The following is a 19,423-nucleotide window of genomic DNA, read 5'->3' as shown; positions in this document are numbered from 1 at the left end:
CTTTCCACAGTGAGTGTCCACTGAGAGGGACGGACAGTCATTCAGTGGCTGTTTGCTGCCTTAGTGTTCAGACAGAAGGAAGTAGTCATCTAGTGATCTTCTGTTTCTTAGTTGGGATCATAAAATCCTTTATGCAACAAGGAATTGAAGCACCAAGACTCTTAGAGCATAGATAAACAGGCCTCCATTCTGTTGCAGAAATGGTCAGGCTGAGGAAGGCCTTCAGAGTTCTATTAAAGGAAGGCCAGATGTGGAGAGAGGGCATTTTCACCTGACCAAATCATGTGTAGACTTCAGGTCTCTGAGGACTGAATCTCTGTCATGCTTATTTAAACCTCCTCGTCCTCCTCCTCCTCTTCATCCTCCTCCTTGTCCTCCTCATCCTCCTCCCCCTTCTCCTCCTTGTCTTCTTCCTCTTCCTCCTCCTCGTTGTCCTTGTTCTCCTCCTCCTCCTCCCCTCCTCCTCCTCCCCTCCTCCTCCTTCCCTCCTCCTCCTCCCCTTCTCCTTCTCTAGTCCTCCTCTTACTCCTTCTTCTCCTCCTCTACCTTCTTCTTCCTCCCCCTCCCCCTCCCCCCTCCCCTCCCCTCCCCTCCCCTCCTCCCCCTCCCCCTCCCCCTCCCCCTCCCCCTCCCCCTCCCCCTCCCCCTCCCCCTCCCCCTCCCCCTCCTTCTTCTTCTTCTTCTTCTTCTTCTTCTTCTTCTTCTTCTTCTTCTTCTTCTTCTTCTTCTTCACAGGGTTTCTTTGTGTAGCCCTGGCTGTCCTGGAACTTGCTCTGTAGACCAGGATATCTTGGAACCAGGCAGTCTGCTCTGCCTCCTGAGTGCTGGGATTAAATGTGTGCACCACCAGTGCCCAGATAGAAATACCTTTCAGGGACTGGTGTCTTAACCAAAGATGGACTAGATCTGAGACCTTATGAGCTTCTTGTCAGTTGAGGTATCCAGGCAACGGTGGGTGTGTCAGTGGAGATATGCTGTGGTCGGAGCCAAGCATTTAGTGGACTTCGTACTAGAGAGCTTTGAAGATTTCCTTCTGCTCCCAGATGCGCTTATAGATGTTTTTCTTGTGTGGTGGCAGAAGAAAAACGAGAGAACTGGTGGGTGCCAAGGGTGGGCTCCCTTCATCTCTGTGTAGGTGCCGCGCCTTGTGCTGTAAGCGTGGGAGGTGTAAGCATGCTCTGGGTGTCCCAGCGCACAGCGCACATACAGTTCACTGGAGGTCTGGCTTGGCTGTTTGGCTGAGATCAAGAGCTGAGAGTTTCTGGAGAAGTTCATTGCTGCACGGCTTGCCTGCAGGGTCATGGCCTCATCAGCAGTTAAGACCTTTGTCAAATTCCTGACCTTGCAGTCGTGTGGATGCTGTATAGGTTCTCCTCTTAGACGGTAGGTGAAGAGTAAACAGGACACTTCGAGATGTATCGCAACTTCCTGTGAGCTAAAAAAAATTCAAAACCAAAAAAAGCTAGAATCAATGGAATTGAAAACAAGAGATCAATAAGAAAATTAACCAAACTAAAGGCCAGTTCTCCGACCGTCAGTGAGATTCCTGGGCCTGTAGAGAGGATAATTAAGGAAGAAATAGCTCGGTGTGAGAAGCCAGGGAGGCTCAGCACTCCACCTTGTGCAGCAGAAAGCTCAGATATGATGAATTTAGTCACTGTACGATTTTACCACTACCTTCCTAAGAGACAAAGCTATTAACTCGCAGAGAAGGAACAGACCATCCGGGGAAGTGCACATCTGTCTGCTAAGGAGATTGAGTCCCTACTTACTAACCACCCAAATAACAAGCAGCAGGCCCAACTGGAGCGGAATTCAGTATAACGTTTACAGAATTCATTGAGACAGTCCTCTATAAAACCTTTCAAATATATAAAAGGGCACTAGTGGTGTGCAGATTGGGAAGGAAGGTTCCTGTGTAATCTGAAAGAACTGACAAACTCTTAGGACTAATGGTTGCATCAAGGCTGGAGGACACAAACCTAATACAACATAATCAGTTGCTTTCTCCTATGTGATCAACTAGAATCTGAAATAAAATATAGTCTCAAGTGGTGAGGACATAACTCAATGGTAGAGGGCTTGTCCAGTAGGCACAAGGCCCTGGGTTTGATCACCAAGCCTCAGCCAGATGTGGTGGTGCATACCTGTGATTTCAACACCTAGGATTCTGAGTTTGAGGATAGCTTGTGTTACATAATGAGATCCTTTTTGAGCCCACCCTCCCTCTAACCTCCAAACATTCACTAGAATTTCCATTAGTGCCCCAAATTAAATTCTGATGTATAGATTTAAGAAAATATGCACACTATCTATATAAGGAAGACTATTTAATCGTGATGAAAAAAAATCAAAGAATTGAAAAATTGAGAGTCTCAGGCATGGGTAAGAAGACCCTTGTCAAGAGCAAGTCAGTTCTTTTCAGCCTGAACTGTGGATTCAGTGTAGTCTGATTCAAAATCTCAACAGGTAATTTTATGGACATAAGTGATCTGATTCCAGAATTTATATGAAGGGAAAAAAGACCCAAAATAGCCAGAGCAATATTGAAAGAGAAAGGTAGAATTTAGGAACGACCCTTTCTGAGTTCCAGACTTAGGAAGTCTAGCCGTCAAGATGGTTACAAGCTGGACTTTGTTTTTTTTTTTTATTTAAATTTATTTATTTATTAAGGATTTCTGCCTTGTCCCCGCAACCGCTTCCCATTTCCCTCCCCCTCCCCCGATCAAGTCCCCCTCCCTCATCTGCTCGAAGAACAATCAGGGTTCCCTGACCTATGGGAAGCCCAAGGACTGCCCACCTCTATCCAGGTCTCGTAAGGTGAGCATCCAAACTGCCTAGGCTCCCACAAAGCCAGTACGTGCAGTAGGATAAAAAACTCACTGCAATTGTTCTTGAATTCTCAGTATTCCTCATTGACCGCTATGTTCCAAGCTGGACTTTGTAACTGTGAAAGATGCTATGATGGGATGTCAGACATGCCTAATAGACTGAGAAAATACTTCAAAAGATGGCTCACCAATACTGTATCCAGAACATGCAAAGACTGTTACAATCCAGAACATACAAAGACTCTTATCTAGAACATACAAAGACTGTTACAATCCAGAACATACAAAGACTGTTACAGTCCAGAGCACACAAAGACTGTTACAGTCCAGAGCATACAAAGACTGTTATAGTCCAGAACATACAAAGACTGTTATCCAGAGCATGCAAAGACTGTTACAGTCCAGAGCATACAAAGACTGTTATAGTCCAGAACATACAAAGACTGTTATCCAGAGCATGCAAAGAGCTTCTAAAACTCAGTGACGGCAAAAGAGCAGGCCTCAGCGTAAGCAATGGCCTGTGGCGAGATGCTGTGTCAGGGCATGTTTGTGTGTTGCATCAAGGACTGCTGTGGAGGAGGCTGCTCACAGTGGCCCAGTTGTGTGTCTGGGCCAGCATGGTTGGAAACTGCATTTTTGTTTAGTTTTGTCAAATTGTTCTAAAGTATATGAAATGGAAACAAAACAAAAATCCAAAAACCTACCATATTGGTTAATGTTCATATTTTCTATCAACCTTTTTTATTACATTCTCAGTAAAATTTTATATAAGTAGTTATGCCTAATGAATATAAGTCAGTTTGTGAGTAACACCATTTTTAAAGCTACAGAAATAGAAAATCCCCATAGTGATGAAAAGGATTTAGTTATTATTAACTGAACAGTTAAGTCGTGATCTCATTACACTCCAGAGATTCATGCGGGGGACACCTAGATCTCCCTGGGAAGGGGAAATAGAAGAGACTTCATGAGTGGATTGGTGGTGAGTGGGGATGGGAACATGAGCTGATTAAGTTGTGGGGGTGTGGAGGGGGAAAGTATTGAAAGAGATTACTGGAAGGGGACACATTTCGGGGTCAGGTAAAAACGTGGTGCAAGGGAATCTTCCAGGAATCTACAAGGATGACCCCAGCTAAGACTCCTAGCAACAGCAGATGCGTACCCTGCAGTGGCCATCTCCTGTGACCAGATTGGTGCCTAGTCCAGCTGTCTTCAGAGAGGCTTCATCCAGCAACTGATGGAAACAGATACAGACCCACAGCCTAATACCAGGCAGAGTGTGGGGAATCCTGCAGAAGAGGGGGAGAAAGGACTGGAGGATCAAGAGGGGTCAAGGGCACAAGAAAACTCACAATATCAATTCACCTGGGCTGGTAGGGACTCAGAGAGATTGAACCAACAACCAGGGAGCCTGCATGGGACTGACCCAGGCACTCTGCATATGTTACAGCTGTGTAGCTTGGTCCTCTTGTGGGACTCCTAATGGTAAGAACAGGGCTGCTCTTTTATTGCCTTTTGGGACCCTACTCCTCACACTGGTTGGCCTTGCCCAGCCTTAATAATACATGGGAGGTGCTTAGTCTTTACTGCTACTTGATACGCCATGTTTTGTTGGTGCTCCTGGGAGACCTGCCCTTTCCTAAACAGAAACAGAGGAGGAGTGGATTGGGGGGTGGGAAGAGAGAGGGGTTGGGAGAGAGGAACTGCAAGAAGAGGAGGGAAGAGAAACTGACCAGGATGTAAAACAAACAAACAAATAAATTTATTTAAAAATATGAACACTGCTGGCTCTTGTGTAGGGGGTTGGTGTAAGAACAACAGTATTCTAGGGGTCCCCAGGGGAAAGGAGTCCCCAATGTCCTGGCCACTTGTCTGAGCTACAGTGTCTCAGCACTGCCATGTTCAGGGCCTGCCTTGTGTCCTGCTTCAGCTGATCTCAACATCCATCTCAGTAGCCATCGGCAGAGGACTAACCTTAGTTTCCTGCCATGTGGCGGAAGGCAGCAGCTGCCTGGCGGGGAGTGTGCAGACTTTCTTACACCTTCCTGTGGTGGGCTCCTGTTATTTCTGGGGTGTTTGTGGCGTTTCTGCCCGCAGACACTCAGCGTTCCTTTCTGCCTCTAAGTGTTGCCCGCCCTTTCCTGTCCTTTCCTGTTGTCCGCAGTCACTGCTGCAGATCTTTAAAGGTCCGTGTGCTGCAGCCCTTTAATATAGCTCCTTACGTTGTGTTGACCCTAACCTTGAGGTGATTTTTGTTGATACTTCATAACCGTAATTTTGATACTGTTATTAATCATAATGTAAATATCTGTTATGCAGGATATCTGCATAACACCGTCCTCCCCCCCCCCCCCCGGGTTTTGTGTGACCCACAGGTTGAGAACCACTGTCTTAAACTGTTTTTCAAGTTAGTTGGTGGTAAAGTGATGTCAGCCTGTTCCCTCCAGATACTAGCAATCACATCTAGCCTTTCCTTTATCTGTGTTTCAGATTGAAATTCAGATAGACAGAATCATGTCCAATTTTGATGTACCCATTTTTTTAATCCCATCTTAAAATGTGCTGTCATTTGTGTGGCTTTCCTCCCTTCCTCACACGGATTCTGCAATCACGTATGAAGCTGATGCTTTGGAAAAGCAAGCTCCTAAAACTGACGGCTCCTTGTGTAACCTTCACACAGACGGCAGACATCCTGGTTGAGCCTCCTCAGCCCCTCATGGCATAGCCTCTCTCTCCTCTCTCCCTTCTCGTGGTTCTTCTCCTGCTGAACCATCACCACCTCAGCGTGCTGTGTTCTGGTCCTGCTGCCTGACAGTCTGAATGCAGAGTGTGCAGTGCGTGTGTGCAGTGTGTATGTGCAGCACGTGTGTGCATCGTGTGTGTGCAGTGTGTGCCCATCGCTCCCCCTCCTCCCGTCTTCTCACCTTCCCTGTCTTTCCTCTCCAGTTTTCTCTGCTTCTCTTGCTTGTGCTCTTTTAGGCCTTAATTTATGCTATAAAACTGGCTCACCCTATTCACTAGTTTTATTTATTTCCTTTTCTTTTAAAACAGTAGCCTTGGTTGTCCTAGAACTCACTACATAGACCAGGCCAGCCTTTAGCTCAGACATCCATCTGTTTCTGCCTCCCCAGTGCTGGGATGATAGGTGTGCACCACATACCTGGCTCACTCTTAGCTCAGGCTGGCCAGGAGCTCAAGGCACCTCCTCCTCTTATGTGTGGGTTATAGGCAGGAGCCACTCTGCCCAGCTCTGCACAGTAGATTTTGATGTTTTCTGTGCTTCCTCCAACATGCTTTAGACTCCTCACATGACCAAGCATACTCATTGAGTAAGTCTGTAGGCAACAGCTTTAGACTCCTCACATGACCAAGCATACTCATTGAGTAAGTCTGTAGGCAACAGGAAGAGACAGTCAATGTGCTAGATGACTTCCAGCGATGTTGAGGCTGCGTACACCTGCAGCCTCTGTCAGCGCACCCCCCACCGCCGCCATTGTCACAGCTCCCACAGAGCACACCTGTGGATTCTTGGCAGCTGTTAGGTTGCCGTCAACAAAATCGCCAATTTGACAATGAGTGTCATACCTTTGTGTTTTGTAAGGGTTTTACTGTTGGGAGGACAATGAACACATTGCATTCTTATACTAAGTACATTTTCTGGATTATATCAAAATGCTACATTTTAGCCAGTACCAAACTTTGGCCTCATCTTCCATAAAAGTATAAATTCATTAAAAAATTTAAAATAGTTTTTAAAACTTCCTTGCTTTTGAGGCATTTTGCTTTGGAAAGGGAGTCAGGCTTCCCAGGCAGCCTACTTCCCAGGCATGTATCGACAGGCAGGGAGTTGCTGCCCTGTCCTTGTGAGCGAGCATCTGACTGGCCCGCACTTGCTGTTTCCCACCCGTATGTGACAGACCGCTGCTTTCTGGAGCTCATTCTAGCTTCTAGGAGTCTCACCTAGGTTCAGGCGTGTCTGTGGAGGGCACTGGCAGGGAGAGTCTGTAGAGAGAGTTAGGTTTGCTCAGCGGATGCAAATAAGACCCTGAAGTGAAATGTGATAGCAGACTGTGATTTGAAAGGGGTTGATTTAATCTGAACTTAACTGCTTAACTACGAGGAGACTTCAGAATTCAACCAGAGAAACGGGATAAATAACTCAGTATGGAATTGAATGGCCCGGCCTGAACCTGGGCCTGTAGACCCAGGGCGTTAGTGTTTACCCTCTCTTCAGCTTTCTCCTTAGGAGCCTGATGTCACACCACAGCCCGTGGAAGCGGGTGTGCAGAAGGAGGGATGTAGGCCTAGGATTTGAAGAACTGCACAAAGCCGGCTCAGGGATGGCAGTATTGTTCATAGATGCTCACCCCCACACTAGAGGTGCCTCTGAGGGCCAGCCATTGATGTCTGGGAGTGGAGAGACTTTAAGTGGGTTTTTGTGCTTGAAATAGTTACTGCTTGGGTTATATACTGCAGAACAACCTACATTTGTCTTGTTTTAGGGTGGGAGACATTTAGTTATTTGCTTCAGACTTGGGGATTTGGTCAAATGACTTATAAACAAAGAAAACATATAAATACCATTTTTTAGAGTAGTTTTAGGATTGCAGCAAAAGTGAGAGGAATTAGAGAGATTCCTGTCATCATGGCTTCTGCTGGTATTGATCTAGGGAGAGGAAACAGAGATTCCCGTCATCATGGCTTCCACTGGTAACAGTCTGATCCTGGAAGCAGAGAGATTCCCATCATCATGGCTTCTGCTGATGCCGATCTGATGGATTGTGTTACTTGGTGTGGCCCCTGGGAGTGACAACCTGCGAGCATAAATTAACTGAAAGACTAGCTGTATAGTGTATGTAGCCTCCTGGGATTTGATAGAATTCCTGAGGTAATCAGTTTTAAAAGAGGAATGACTGATTTTGGCTCATGGTTTCAGAGGACTCCGCCCATGAGCTCTTGGCTTTGCTGCTTGACTTGTGGAGATGGAAATGGCCTGCGCTGCCCTTCATGCAGACAGAAACCAGAACTCAAATGTTCAAAGAGCTGGCAGTCTGAGAAGACAGCAGGTTAGCATCCTAAAGAGCTGCCTGCCATCCCACTTCAGCCAGAAGATTCAGAGCTTATGCCTCTGGTAGGGGCATGTCATAGTCTATGTCGTAAGAATACTGTAGAAAGGGCACATGCATACACGCATGAGCACACACACATCTGTTCTGAGTTGATTGCCCTGGGTATCATCCAAAGAACTAGCACAGGGCAATGCAAGACTTGATGGCCTTGGCATCTGTCTCCACCCCACCCTGACTCACAGTATAGAGATGAGCTGAGAAGAAAAGCCCAAGCTGAATCTAAGACATGAGGTGGACTGCCTACCAGGACAGGCTGCCTGCCTGCCTTTGTGTCTCCTTAGCTAAGGGACTAGGGCCCGGTATCCAAGGATGGAGACTCATGCCCTCACGTCCTTACCGTGGGTCCTGTCCCCTATACTGAAAGTTCCACTATCTCCTACAGCACTTTGAGCTGCACTTCTAACACATGGGCCTTTGGGAAGTGTTCAAAGTCCAAACTATCACATACGTTTCTGTCACAAGTTACTGAGTCTCAGCCAGTCACAGCAGCATAGCTCCAGTCAGCTGTAGGTGGCCAGCTGATCAGACCATGTTCCCAACAGGCAAACACTGCGCTGGAACCATCCGAGCTGCTCCGCTGTGTGCTCGCCTGTCATGTATGCTGCCTGGTGGCATTAGCCGGGCCTGGCCCGGCTCTGAGGCTGCTTGATCACAGATCTGTGCTAATGGAGTGAAATTTTAATTTTACTTTTAAAAAGTAAAATTACTGTGTTTTTAAAAATGATGTATACATGAGTGTCTGTGTGGGGCCATGTGTGTGTGCAGGGCCTGCAGAGGCTAAAAGAAGGTGGAGGACCTTCTGGAGCTGGAGTTGTGTGTGCAGGGCCTGCAGAGCTAAAAGAAGGTGGAGGACCTTCTGGAGCTGGAGTTGCAGGGCCTGCAGAGGCTAAAAGAAGGTGGAGGACCTTCTGGAGCTGGAGTTGCAGGCAGTTCTGAGCTGCCTAATGAAGGTTCTGGGAACCCAGTTCCAGTCTTCTGGAAGGATAGCAAGTGCTTTTAACTACCGAGCCATGTCTCCAGCCCCTAAAAAATTTAATTTTAAATATCTTCATTCATATTAAGGTCCGTTTTTGCTATTACCTACAGTGTATCTTTGTACAGGTGTATGATGTCTTGTGCTCACGCCACTGTGGTGTCACACAGGTGTTGTATTACCCTGCTCCTCTGGCCACCCCCCACCCTCTCCCTGCTCCGTGGTACTGCTTGTCCTTTTCCTGTCTCCATGGTATTGCCTTTCCAGAGTGTCTCGGCTGGACTCACAGTGTGCACCTCTGGAGGTTTGCCTTCCTTTACTTTTTTTACGTGTATGAGGTTTCCTCATCTCTTCACGATCTGCTCTTGTCAGCCTTATGGGAATGTACTGTAGTTTGTTTACTCTCTAGGCTGCGAAGGATGTCTTGGTTGTTTCTACATTCCGGTGGTTATGAAGAAAGCTGCTGTCCCTTTCTTGGGCATTTTCTATGTGGGAGTATTTTCAGTTCCTAAGCAGAAAGCAGGAACATAATGGCTGAATTATACATTGCTGTGGGACAATGGTCTGGTGTCCTGTAAAGATTTGTTATTTGTATTTTAATAAAATGCTGATTGGCTAGTAGCCAGGCAGGAAGTGTAGGTAGGGTGACCAGTCAGGAAGTGGAGGTGGGATGACGAGAACAGGAGAATTCTGGGAAGAGGAAAGAGTGAGTCTGCAGTTGTCACCCAGCCGCAGAGGAAGCAAGATGACAATGCCTCGCTGATAAAAGGTGCCAAGCCATGTGGCTAACACAGACAAGAATAATGGGCTAATTTAAGATATAAGAATTAGTTAATAAGAAAGCCTGAGCTACTAGGCCAACCAGTTTATAATTAACGTAAGCCTCTGTGTTTCTTTGGGACTGAATGGCTGCAGGACCAAGCGAGACAGAAACCTCTGTCAATAACATGGAGAGGGAAGACTTAATTTTGTAAGAAACCGCCCAGCTGTCTTCCAGAGGAGGTCCTCATTTCCACCAGCTGTGCAGGAGGGTCACGTGCTCTGTGTTTCCTCAGCCTTTGGTGTTGAACCCAGGGCTTCTTCCATGCTCTGCAGATGCCTTACCACCCAGCTCCATCCCAGGAAAATTTTAACGGACATACAATGATTGTACATGTATTTATGGGACAGAGTGTAGTATTTCAGTACGTGGGAGCTGTGTGCAGTGAGCAGGGTACACCCCACCTGAAGTGTTTGGTTCACAACTCAGCAACAGCTGAGCATACCCCAATCTTCTTTATCAATTGTTCTGTATTATACAATTACTTGTTGTCAGCCCCACCCACTGCCATCTCCAGCCTCTGAGCCCTGCTCTTCAGGTGACCTTTGCTAGGTCATTTTTCTAGCTCCAGACTTGAGTGAGAAGACAGTTCCTGTCTGTGTTTGTCTGGCTTCACGGTGGCAGGCCCCAGCTTCACTCCTGTTTGGCCTACTTTAAAGTCAGGCTTCTGCTTCTTAGTTCTGAGTTTGCAGAGTCTGTCTGAATTTGGCTCTCGGGCAGTGGTTTGTGCTCACATGGTCTTTGCAGAGCAGAGCTTTCTGCTTTCGTGACGTCCACTTAACATCTTTTCATGACTGTATGTGCTGGCTGGCTTTGTGTCACCTTGACACAAACTAGAGTCACTGGAGAGGAGGGAGCCGCAGTTGAAAAAATACCTCCTTAACACCAGCTTCTAGGAGCTGGAAGATGGCTCAGGGGTTAAGAGCACTGACTGCTCTTCCAGAGGACCTAGGTTCAGTTCCCAGCACCCACATGGCAGCTCACAGCTGTCTGTAACTTCAGTTAAAGGGGACCTGATTCTCATGGCAAAACACCAAACAGATCAGCTTCTAGGCAAGCCTGCAGTGCATTTTTCTGGCCTCCATACAGGTAAAACACCCATGCACAAAAAATAAATACAAATTTAAAAAAAATAGCATTAACACAAACTGAGTCACCAATTATCATTTTGAGACTCTGTTTAGAAGATGCTATTGATGTCATTTTACATTAATATCATCATCATCATCATCTTTTATTTGGTGACAGAGTCTCACTATGTAGCTCTCATTGTCCTGGAAGTCACTCTATAGATGAGGCTGGCCTCAAACTCACAGAGACCCTCCTGCCTCTGCCTCCTGAGGGCTAGGATTAAAGGCATGCTCTACACCTGGCTTCATTTTATTTTTAATTGTTTTGCTTTTGATAATTTTTTTCTAAAAATTATATTGTATATTTTTTAACTATAGTTAAAAATGAAAACCAAGAAAATATTAAATTGATAAATTTCTGTTAAGGTGAATACATTTTTGAGAGATTCAGTGTTAAACAGTTGAGCAAACACCGTTATCTATGACAGCTAAATGTGATTATCCCCCTAAGTCATAATGTCTGTTTGTCTGCCTTTCTTCCTCCCTTCTTCTCTCCCTCCCTCCCTTTCTTTCTCTCTTTTCTTCTCTCTCTCTCTCTTGAATCTAGATTGGCCTTGATTTTGCAATCCACCGGCCTTAGTTTCCTAAGTGTTTCAAAGTTGTTTTCCAAGCACCAAGATTATTTCCTTCCAATATTGTAACATTATGATTCCTCATGAGTGTCAGCATTTCTTGGAAGATAAGTTACTCTGGAAGCATTTGCTTTATTTTTAGCTATTTATTACAATTAATAATAAAAAAATCATGGTGATGATCAGGTACCTAAACATTCACAAGTCAGAATGGTTTCGCTTGGGCGCTCACATCCAGTACGACATTGTCAGGCATGTGCCACCATGTGCCACTGTGCCTGGAGGGGTGCTTTCAGTTGTCACACGTCAGGGTTTGTATTTGGTACTTGGTTTAACTTGTTCCAGAGTGTATCTTCCTTGAGACATGTTTGGACTTGTAGTGCCTGGGAGAGAAGCCCTTGCTAGCATGCACTATTTGTGTCTGTGTAAACTGCTTGCTTTTACTGTCCTTATTCATAGGCTGAGCAAACAACTTAACCCTTAGATTTCAGCCTACTCAGAGCAGACTTATTTTGAGTAAGGTTGATTTTCAGTATGATCAGCCTTCTGTTGAAAAGAAAAGCCATCGCCTCCCCTCGGCAGTGGTGTTTCTCTTGCCCTTGGTTTGGCTGGTGGAATGCCTGTGACCTTGGATGCTGTTCTGTGTGTGATTGCTTCCTCCCAGTGTTCAGTGTTTTCTGGTAACTTGCCCGTTGCCTGCCTCTGGCTTCATCATCTCCCTTATGCTGACTTAGGCAGTATTTCTTCAGTCTCTTATCTCTGGGCTTTGATGCATATGTTCTGAAGGTGGCCACCGTGACTTTGGGGAGCAGCAGATGGTAAACCTTCAGGCCGCCACCAGCTATACTGATGCTAAGTTGGGGAGTTCACGTTTGATGAAGAAACAGAAGTGCGTATGAAAGCTTCCACTGCCTAAATACCTTCTAATTAAAAAATTAGCATACGAAAACCTTTGCAGCTGCCTGGGCATTTGAAGAAAATGAAATTAGTTGTTTTCTTAGAAATCAGTTGTTTACCAGTTTAATTTCTCACTGCTTGTGCCTCCTAACAGCTCCTTCTCTTTTGTCCCAGTTTGACTTTGGCAGGAGTCGAGGCAGTAGCTAGGTGATTAGGTAGGATGAAATAGAGCACACAGATGTTTGTACACTTTAAATTAAGGGACTTGGAATTTTACTTGCTAAAATATGTAGTTCTTGAATGCTAACTTCACACAGTTCTGGTAGATTTGATCAGCTGTTCTCTGCTTTGGAAGATATTTCTGGATTAAATACAGTATTGAAGAATTCAACCTGCCTCAAGACCACCCTGCTTTGTCTGAAGAAGCAGGTGACCTGTGACTCCTGTCTACAGGCAGGGCTCTGTGAGTTATATGTTCGCTTCATAGTGATATGTCAGGTCGGAAGGAAGACAAGCCCAAAGAAAACTTTGGTTCCATCTAAAGATACTTAAAAATATTGTGAGTAAATTCCAGAGGTCTGATGCATTTGCGCTGAAACAGCTTCTTGAGAGTAGGAGGCAGGAGTGTCTTGGAGTTGAGGACCCAGGTCACGTTTACTTTTCAGACTTCCGTTCTCATCAGAGAACTTCTGGGAAGCCAAAGGCAGATGGCGGCTGATCCACCAGGGAAGCATCATCTTCCCGGCGTGCTCTCCCGGAGAAGCATCTTCCCGGCGTGCTCTCCCGGTTGTAATTTCTGGATGAGTGCAGTGGCTCAGCTCTCGCTGTCAGCGCTGTGGACAGTGTACTAGAAACATCATGGCTTGACTCTGTGGTGCTTGTGAGATTGGGTTGGTGTCAACAGAGTCTGACACCTGCCCTTTTCTCTGGGGTTAACGGTCAGTGTGGGAACATGCAATTGTAAGAATGCAAACTGAGGTGTGTTTAGGTCAGAATATGGAGAGCATGAAACCACCGTCATGTTACTGAGGACAGCCAAGTTTCAGTGCTGGAGGTTTGCTGTGCCCAGCCGATTCTGCAGGGGGTGACCTTTTACCTAAAAAGTTGCCTAATTGTAGTCCAGTCCAGTGTGACCTCTTTTCAAGAGAGTGTAGCATGTAGTGACGTCTTTCTCACCTGAACTATGAGAAAAGTGGTTTATATGTTTTCTGTAGGTTCTTTATTGCTCTTTCTTCCTTTCCGAGGGGTGGGGTGGGGAGAAGAGGGAGAGAGAAGGGTGTCCCAGTGGTGTAGCTTGCTAAATGCGTACTCGGCTCTCATCCAGCCAACAGTGTAAGTGCTGCGGTGACGCAGTTCAGGGCCAGGCTGTGTTTGTCCAGTGTGGCTCTCCCGAGGCTATCGTAAACATGGAGTCCTACACATTACCACCAATATGGAGGCAAGAATTTCCTTCCAAATTATTTGGTTAATTCTTCAGACTTGCAGAATCTGATGTTAACTTTTAAATTAAATAAAAAGATTCAGGCAATAGGCAACAGTCCCTCCCTGAGAGCCTGTATTACCCTTTCACTGAAATTGGTGTGTGTATGTATGTGTGTGTGTAGATCTCTTTTCTTCTCTTCAGACTTAGTCTTCTTCATATCATTAAAATAGAATCATCCCTTGATACCGTGGGCTCCACCCTGTCTTTGCAGAGGTGCGGTGTGGTTAGCTGGCATGTCTCCCTACTCTGGTTAGAGGTGCGGTGTGGTTAGCTGGCATGTCTCCCTACTCTGTCTTGCAGAGCTGCAGACCTATAACCACTTGGGACTTTCCCTTCTGCTATGAAGGAAGAGTGGATGAGGGTCATGGTCCTGGTGGCATTGAAGCACAGGTGAGGTTAGTCAGGAACCTAAGTTGCCTCCCCCCCAAGTCATGGTTTGTATTACTGTGGGCAAAGATGGAGTAATCCTTTCTGTTAGGCCATATAGTGCTGATATGTAAGTGTGAAAAATGAAAGAGAGAAATATGTTAATTGTGTTCTTTCAATAAGATATGCCGTCCAAGGTAATTATTTCATGACAATGTTAGTAATAGTAGCTGTTTTATCATGAAATAAAAGATGGTTTTAGGAGCCTTTTATTGGAAAGACAATTGTATCAAATTAGTACAAATTAGATTTTTGTCTTTATGAAGGTGAGCAAACCCATGTGCAGTTTTAAATTGCGTTTGAGTCTACAAATGAACGAATTCAGTTTGAGGGTTAAAGACGCTGTTATTTTGTCCTTTATGCTGACAGCTTCATTACAGATTGGCCTACTGTTGGCATTAAAAACATGTCTGGCTCCTTATGATCTTTGTGTGCGCGGCTATGATATTGATGCCATACCACTGTTCATTAAGGACTCTACTTGAGTGAGGCTGCAGCGTGTAAACGTGGAGATGCAGATGTTAAATGAAGCCGTTTCTCTTTGAGTACAGCGTATGGCTAATAATTTCCAAGTGGCTAAAGCTCTTGTTAGCGGGAGTGGGGGTGTGTTAAGAATGGTGCTGTAAATAACTTTAAGAATGGAAGTTGAAGGTGCTTCTTTTAAAGACTGTTGTTAACTAAACATTATCACCAAACAGATGGAGAGTACTCACCAGCCTGATGTTTTCAGGTCTAATTATATTATCACCAGCCCTGTATGGCTCAGCTGAAGAGGTGTACCCAGAGGCCAATTTATAATCATTTAGGCAACACCTGTTTGGGAGAAATTGACAGTCAAAGGGCACATTTAAAAAAAATCACATATGTTCTTGTGTTTATTACCTCAATGTGAACGCTGTTGAGTCACAGGCAAACTCGAGAGGAGAAGAAAGGCTGCCTCACCCTGCTGCGTTCCCGCCACGTGTGTCCATCTTCATTTGTCCTTTTGTGGGATCTGCTTGATGACAATGGGCCTAGGAAAGAGAGGAGCCTCACCTCCAACCCTGCAGGTGTATTCTCTCTGCCTGCCAGGGACTTTCTCTGGTCTTACCTTTCCCCCAGAGAGTGTTCTCCATCTCATGCAAACACGATTGGCTCTCCGGGGAGTGACGTAGAGTTGTGAGTAGATGTAAACCCAGATGAGATGCTAGGAGCACAGATGCCTCCCCAGAGCCCACAAGTGTCCGCCAGCCTTCCAGTGGGAGGGGCCACTGCGTTCTCACCTTTAGGACTCAAGGGCTCTGAGTTTATTTCCATTCCTTGGAGGGTCATTTTTTTTTTTTTTTCTGTAGACTGTGTCAGCAGCCCTGCTGGCAGTTAAGAAAGGATAGGTCTCTCCCTGTGTAAGTAACAAAAGACAAACCTTTGTCTGAACTGAGGGTCCCCTTTCTCTCAGTGTTTCCTCCTGGCATCTTTACTTCAGAAAGGTTCAGCTCTGTCAGCCCCATTTCCCTTTCATCTGATTGATGTGGAGCCAGCTGGCTTCTGTCTTGAGTAGTTTGTGACAGTGACCGATGGCTTCCTGATGCCTTCTCCAGGATTTTTTTCCTCAGTCTTTCATGGTGGTTCCTGTTTAGTGGATGGATGGCTACCTACCACCTTGTCGTTCTGTCTCACATCTGAGCTGCTCTTTCCTTGTAATGTCTTTTTTCCTTGCTCCCTTCATGCCTAGCTATAGTATTCCAAGTGTGTACAGATGTACAGACTTGGAAGATGTACAGGTTCTGAATTCAGATGTAAACAGCAGATTGTCTGCACAAATGCAGAGTAGTTGAGGAGAGAGAGAGAGAAAGAGAGAGAGCGCGCTCATTCGGAGCTCACTGTTCCAGTACAGATTTTCCCTTCTTTCTTTGGTAGCTTATTTGGAGCAGGGTCAGTTCACATGGCACAGTCGTTTCCTCAGCGTCAGCATCTGTTGATGAGAAATGCACACTTGTTTCGGATGTTGAGAGTGTCCCATGATTGAGCTCTCTGAGGCCCAGTGTTGTGTGTGACGTGAAGGAAAATTCCAACGGAGTTGTTCTCCTGTGTTGAGGTTGGGCCTTTGTGGGGAGTCCCTGCTCCTGGTCACTTTTGAAGTTCCATTCCCACCTTGCTGTCTGCCTTCTATGACCTTAGACTTAAACCTGCTAGCTATGTGCTTATGGGGAAACATCATTTCTACCTATGGCCACCATGGCCAATCATAGCAGATTCAGCTGTCTGGAGACAGTAAACATAAACATATTAAAGTTGTGTAAGTCAGAGGCCTGGCCCAGGCCTCACGTGGCTGGTGACATTGCTCTCCTTCTGCAGTCTGTGGAGGACCTGCCCCATGTGCACTCTGCTAACAGGCTGATGCCCCTGCAGTTGTTGGAATGAGCTGTCCCCTTGCTGCTCGTCAGCTGAGGGCTGCTCTTTCTCCTAAACCTTGCCTGCTCCCCTCAGACTGTCTCTTGAGCCACTAGATGTGCCCCTTTGGTTCTTGCCTTTGTGGGTGGGCCTACATCTTGGTCAGGCCGCCCCTCTCTACCACGTCACTCTGTCCTTCCCATTCTTCTTGTCAGGATGTAGTCTCCACTTTCAGAAGTTGATGTGATTAGATAGAACCCACCCAGATGACCCGGGTGATCTGTGAAGTCCTTTCTACCACAGCACAGTCCACGCACAGAATGTGGCATGGGGTGTGAGCATTTCTGGGGATGCACCCCACTGTGACACACTCATAAAGAGATGACAAGTAGACAGAGCCAAACTGAAGAGTTTGAGATGTTATAATTGAAGTTGGTATCACATGAAATGGGAGGACAAAGGAAGAGCCATTAGTATTAGAGAGAGAGAGAGAGAGAGACATTTGAGCTGAATGTGGAAAGATGAGTAGTTGTTTGATAAGTGGCTGGGAGATCATTCCAGAGAGAAGCTGAAATAATAATGATAGCAACCATGACCCTGGATGCACTTTTGTAAGATCATCTCTGAGATGCTCACATATGGTGGCCGCCATTATCATCTTTCATCATAGCCTCACACCCAGAGCCATAATGTCGGCGATGTGTGGAGTGGTTGTTGAGGGGATTAACACTGATTACCCATGGCCGACACTGTAAATGCTTGAAATGAGGTAGGTGAAGGAGCAGGAGGTGGTTCAAAGGACTCAGGAGGCTTGTTGGCTTGTTGACTTGGCTGCTGATTCTGTAGTTGGAGAATTGAGAGACTTGGAGCTTGAGTTTGGGAACTCTGCTGGACATCTGGAGGTGTCTGTGTGGAAAACATTGTTGTAACACAGGTTGACTTAAATAGTGCAGTTCAGGCACTCAGGGAACACTGTGGTCGCAGAAGATGTCACAGCCTTCTGTAATGCCTGTGTCTAAGATGGAGCTTGTCACCCGACCTCACCCCCTCACCGGCAGCTCTGTCTCCTCGCCACTCTTGTTTCCAAGCTGAAGAGGCAACTTTTGCCTGCTGTGCCTCTTCCAGTGGGGGCTGCTGGGGAAAAGTCCCATTTGCAGTGTTCGCTGATTTCTGTAGTGTTAGTTCTCCCCAACTCGAGGCTGTGGTTGTTGGCTGGCTGAAATGGTGTTTTCCAAGGTGGTAGTAGACTCTCGTGGACCTGCAAAGGTGGTAGTGGACTCTCGTGGACCTGCAAAGGTGGTAGTGGACTCTCATGGACCTCGGATATTTGCTAATTGGCCTTTGTGGCTATCTCTGCCGTAGTATTTAGCAGAAATAAACCACGATTGTGGTAGGATTTGTCCCCGTTTTCTTGTCCCAGGGTGGCAGGGATGGTCATTCGAGGGGGCAGTGTGTGAGATGGTCCTGAGGTCTTTATGGAGTTGGGTCTCTTCTTTCAGATTGCTGACAGGATACAGCTGAACTGCACTTACAAAGAAAGTGTTTTGAGAATTGACCACAGCTGTGCAGAGGGGAGCAGGGGGTTTCTCGGGAGGCCTTTGCTGCCAGCTTGGCAGAGCTGGTTCTGGTTCCATTGGGGGCTTTAGTGGAAGGAGACAGGGCAGGGCAAAGGTTGAGGATAGAGTCAGCAGGATGCAGGACTTGCTGCTGACTTGGACTGGGGAGCTAAGCTCCTGTCCAGAGTGTAGAAGCAATACCCAAAGGACGCCTGAGATGGCGCTCAAGTCTCAGTTATTGAGATCATGTTACAGAGGGTTGCTAAGAGATTTTAGAAGTTGAACTTCATCAGTTTTAATAAATTACATCCTATTTACCATGTGAGAAAACCTGTGACTGTCTGCTCCCTAACCTACTACTCCACCTTGGTTTGGGGTTTCCCCTGCTTTCAAGGCTGACCTAGAACTGCCAGCTAGCCTTGTTCTGGCCTTCCATCTGCCGCCGGTTGTGTGCACCGTGCCTAGTGATGGCCTGGACTTTCAAGGAGTATATTTTAAAGATAAATCCAGGAAAGGTAATGTTTCTGTGCTATAGCATTTTTAGAAAAGGAAATTGTAATAAAATTTATTTTGGACCTGGCTGTTCGGGTCCTATGAGTTAAGATTTTTAAAAAGTCTATTCAGAACTTAGAATTTTTGGGGGAACTCTTAGCTTCTCAAAGAGTCGATGCTTTATTATGTTTTGTTACAACCGCTCTGTGCTCTATGCAGGTTTTACTTGTAATGGACACAAGGACAGAACAGACGTTCATTTTAAAAGTAAGTACAACGCACATATTTAGTGAATTTAAAAAATGACTTTCAGCCAGGCGGTGGTGTCACGCGCCTTTAATCCCAGCACTTGGGAAGCAGAGGCAGGCGGAGCTCTGTGAGTTTGAGGCCAGCCTGGTCTACAGAGTGAGTTCCAGGACAGCCAGGGTTATACAGTGAGACCCTGTCTTGAAAGAAAGAAAGAGAGAGAGAGAGAGAGAGAGAGAGAGAGAAAGAGAGAGAGAAAAGAAAAAGATTTTTTAAAAAACTTATATAAACCATGATTTTCAAAGAAAAAGTAATGTTTTCTCATGGCATTTGAGTGTTTTATGTTGATGGTGATCTATATTTCTGTCTTACATAGTTGATGAACATGCTATAGTTTCTATTTGGGAAGTTTTATGTTAAAAAATGTGTGATGTGAATGCATCTGAGGACCAGGAGTGTTCAGATGTGTTCCTTGGGACTCGTGAGGGTCGCACTGGG

The 19,423-nt window shown here is 45.9% G+C and overlaps 1 protein-coding gene across 6 annotated transcripts in view; it reads left to right on the top strand.

The window, feature by feature from the left end:
* The window catches only part of Rps6kc1 (ribosomal protein S6 kinase C1), a 144,953-nt gene that overhangs the window by 85,768 nt on the left and 39,762 nt on the right, over nt 1–19,423 (top strand). For all 6 annotated transcript variants that reach the window (XM_041635391.1, XM_041635393.1, XM_041635392.1 and 3 more), the window contains one exon: nt 18,899–18,946. In XM_041635391.1, coding sequence (XP_041491325.1) covers nt 18,899–18,946 — 48 coding nt within the window. The remainder of the gene's footprint in view (nt 1–18,898; nt 18,947–19,423) is intronic.

The sequence above is a fragment of the Microtus oregoni genome, unplaced genomic scaffold, assembly GCF_018167655.1.
Source record: "Microtus oregoni isolate MIOR12 unplaced genomic scaffold, Mior012 000047F_ref0000412, whole genome shotgun sequence".
NCBI lineage: Eukaryota > Metazoa > Chordata > Mammalia > Rodentia > Cricetidae > Microtus > Microtus oregoni.
Note: the sequence above shows the minus strand (reverse complement) of the source record. Positions and strands in the feature narration are given on the sequence as shown.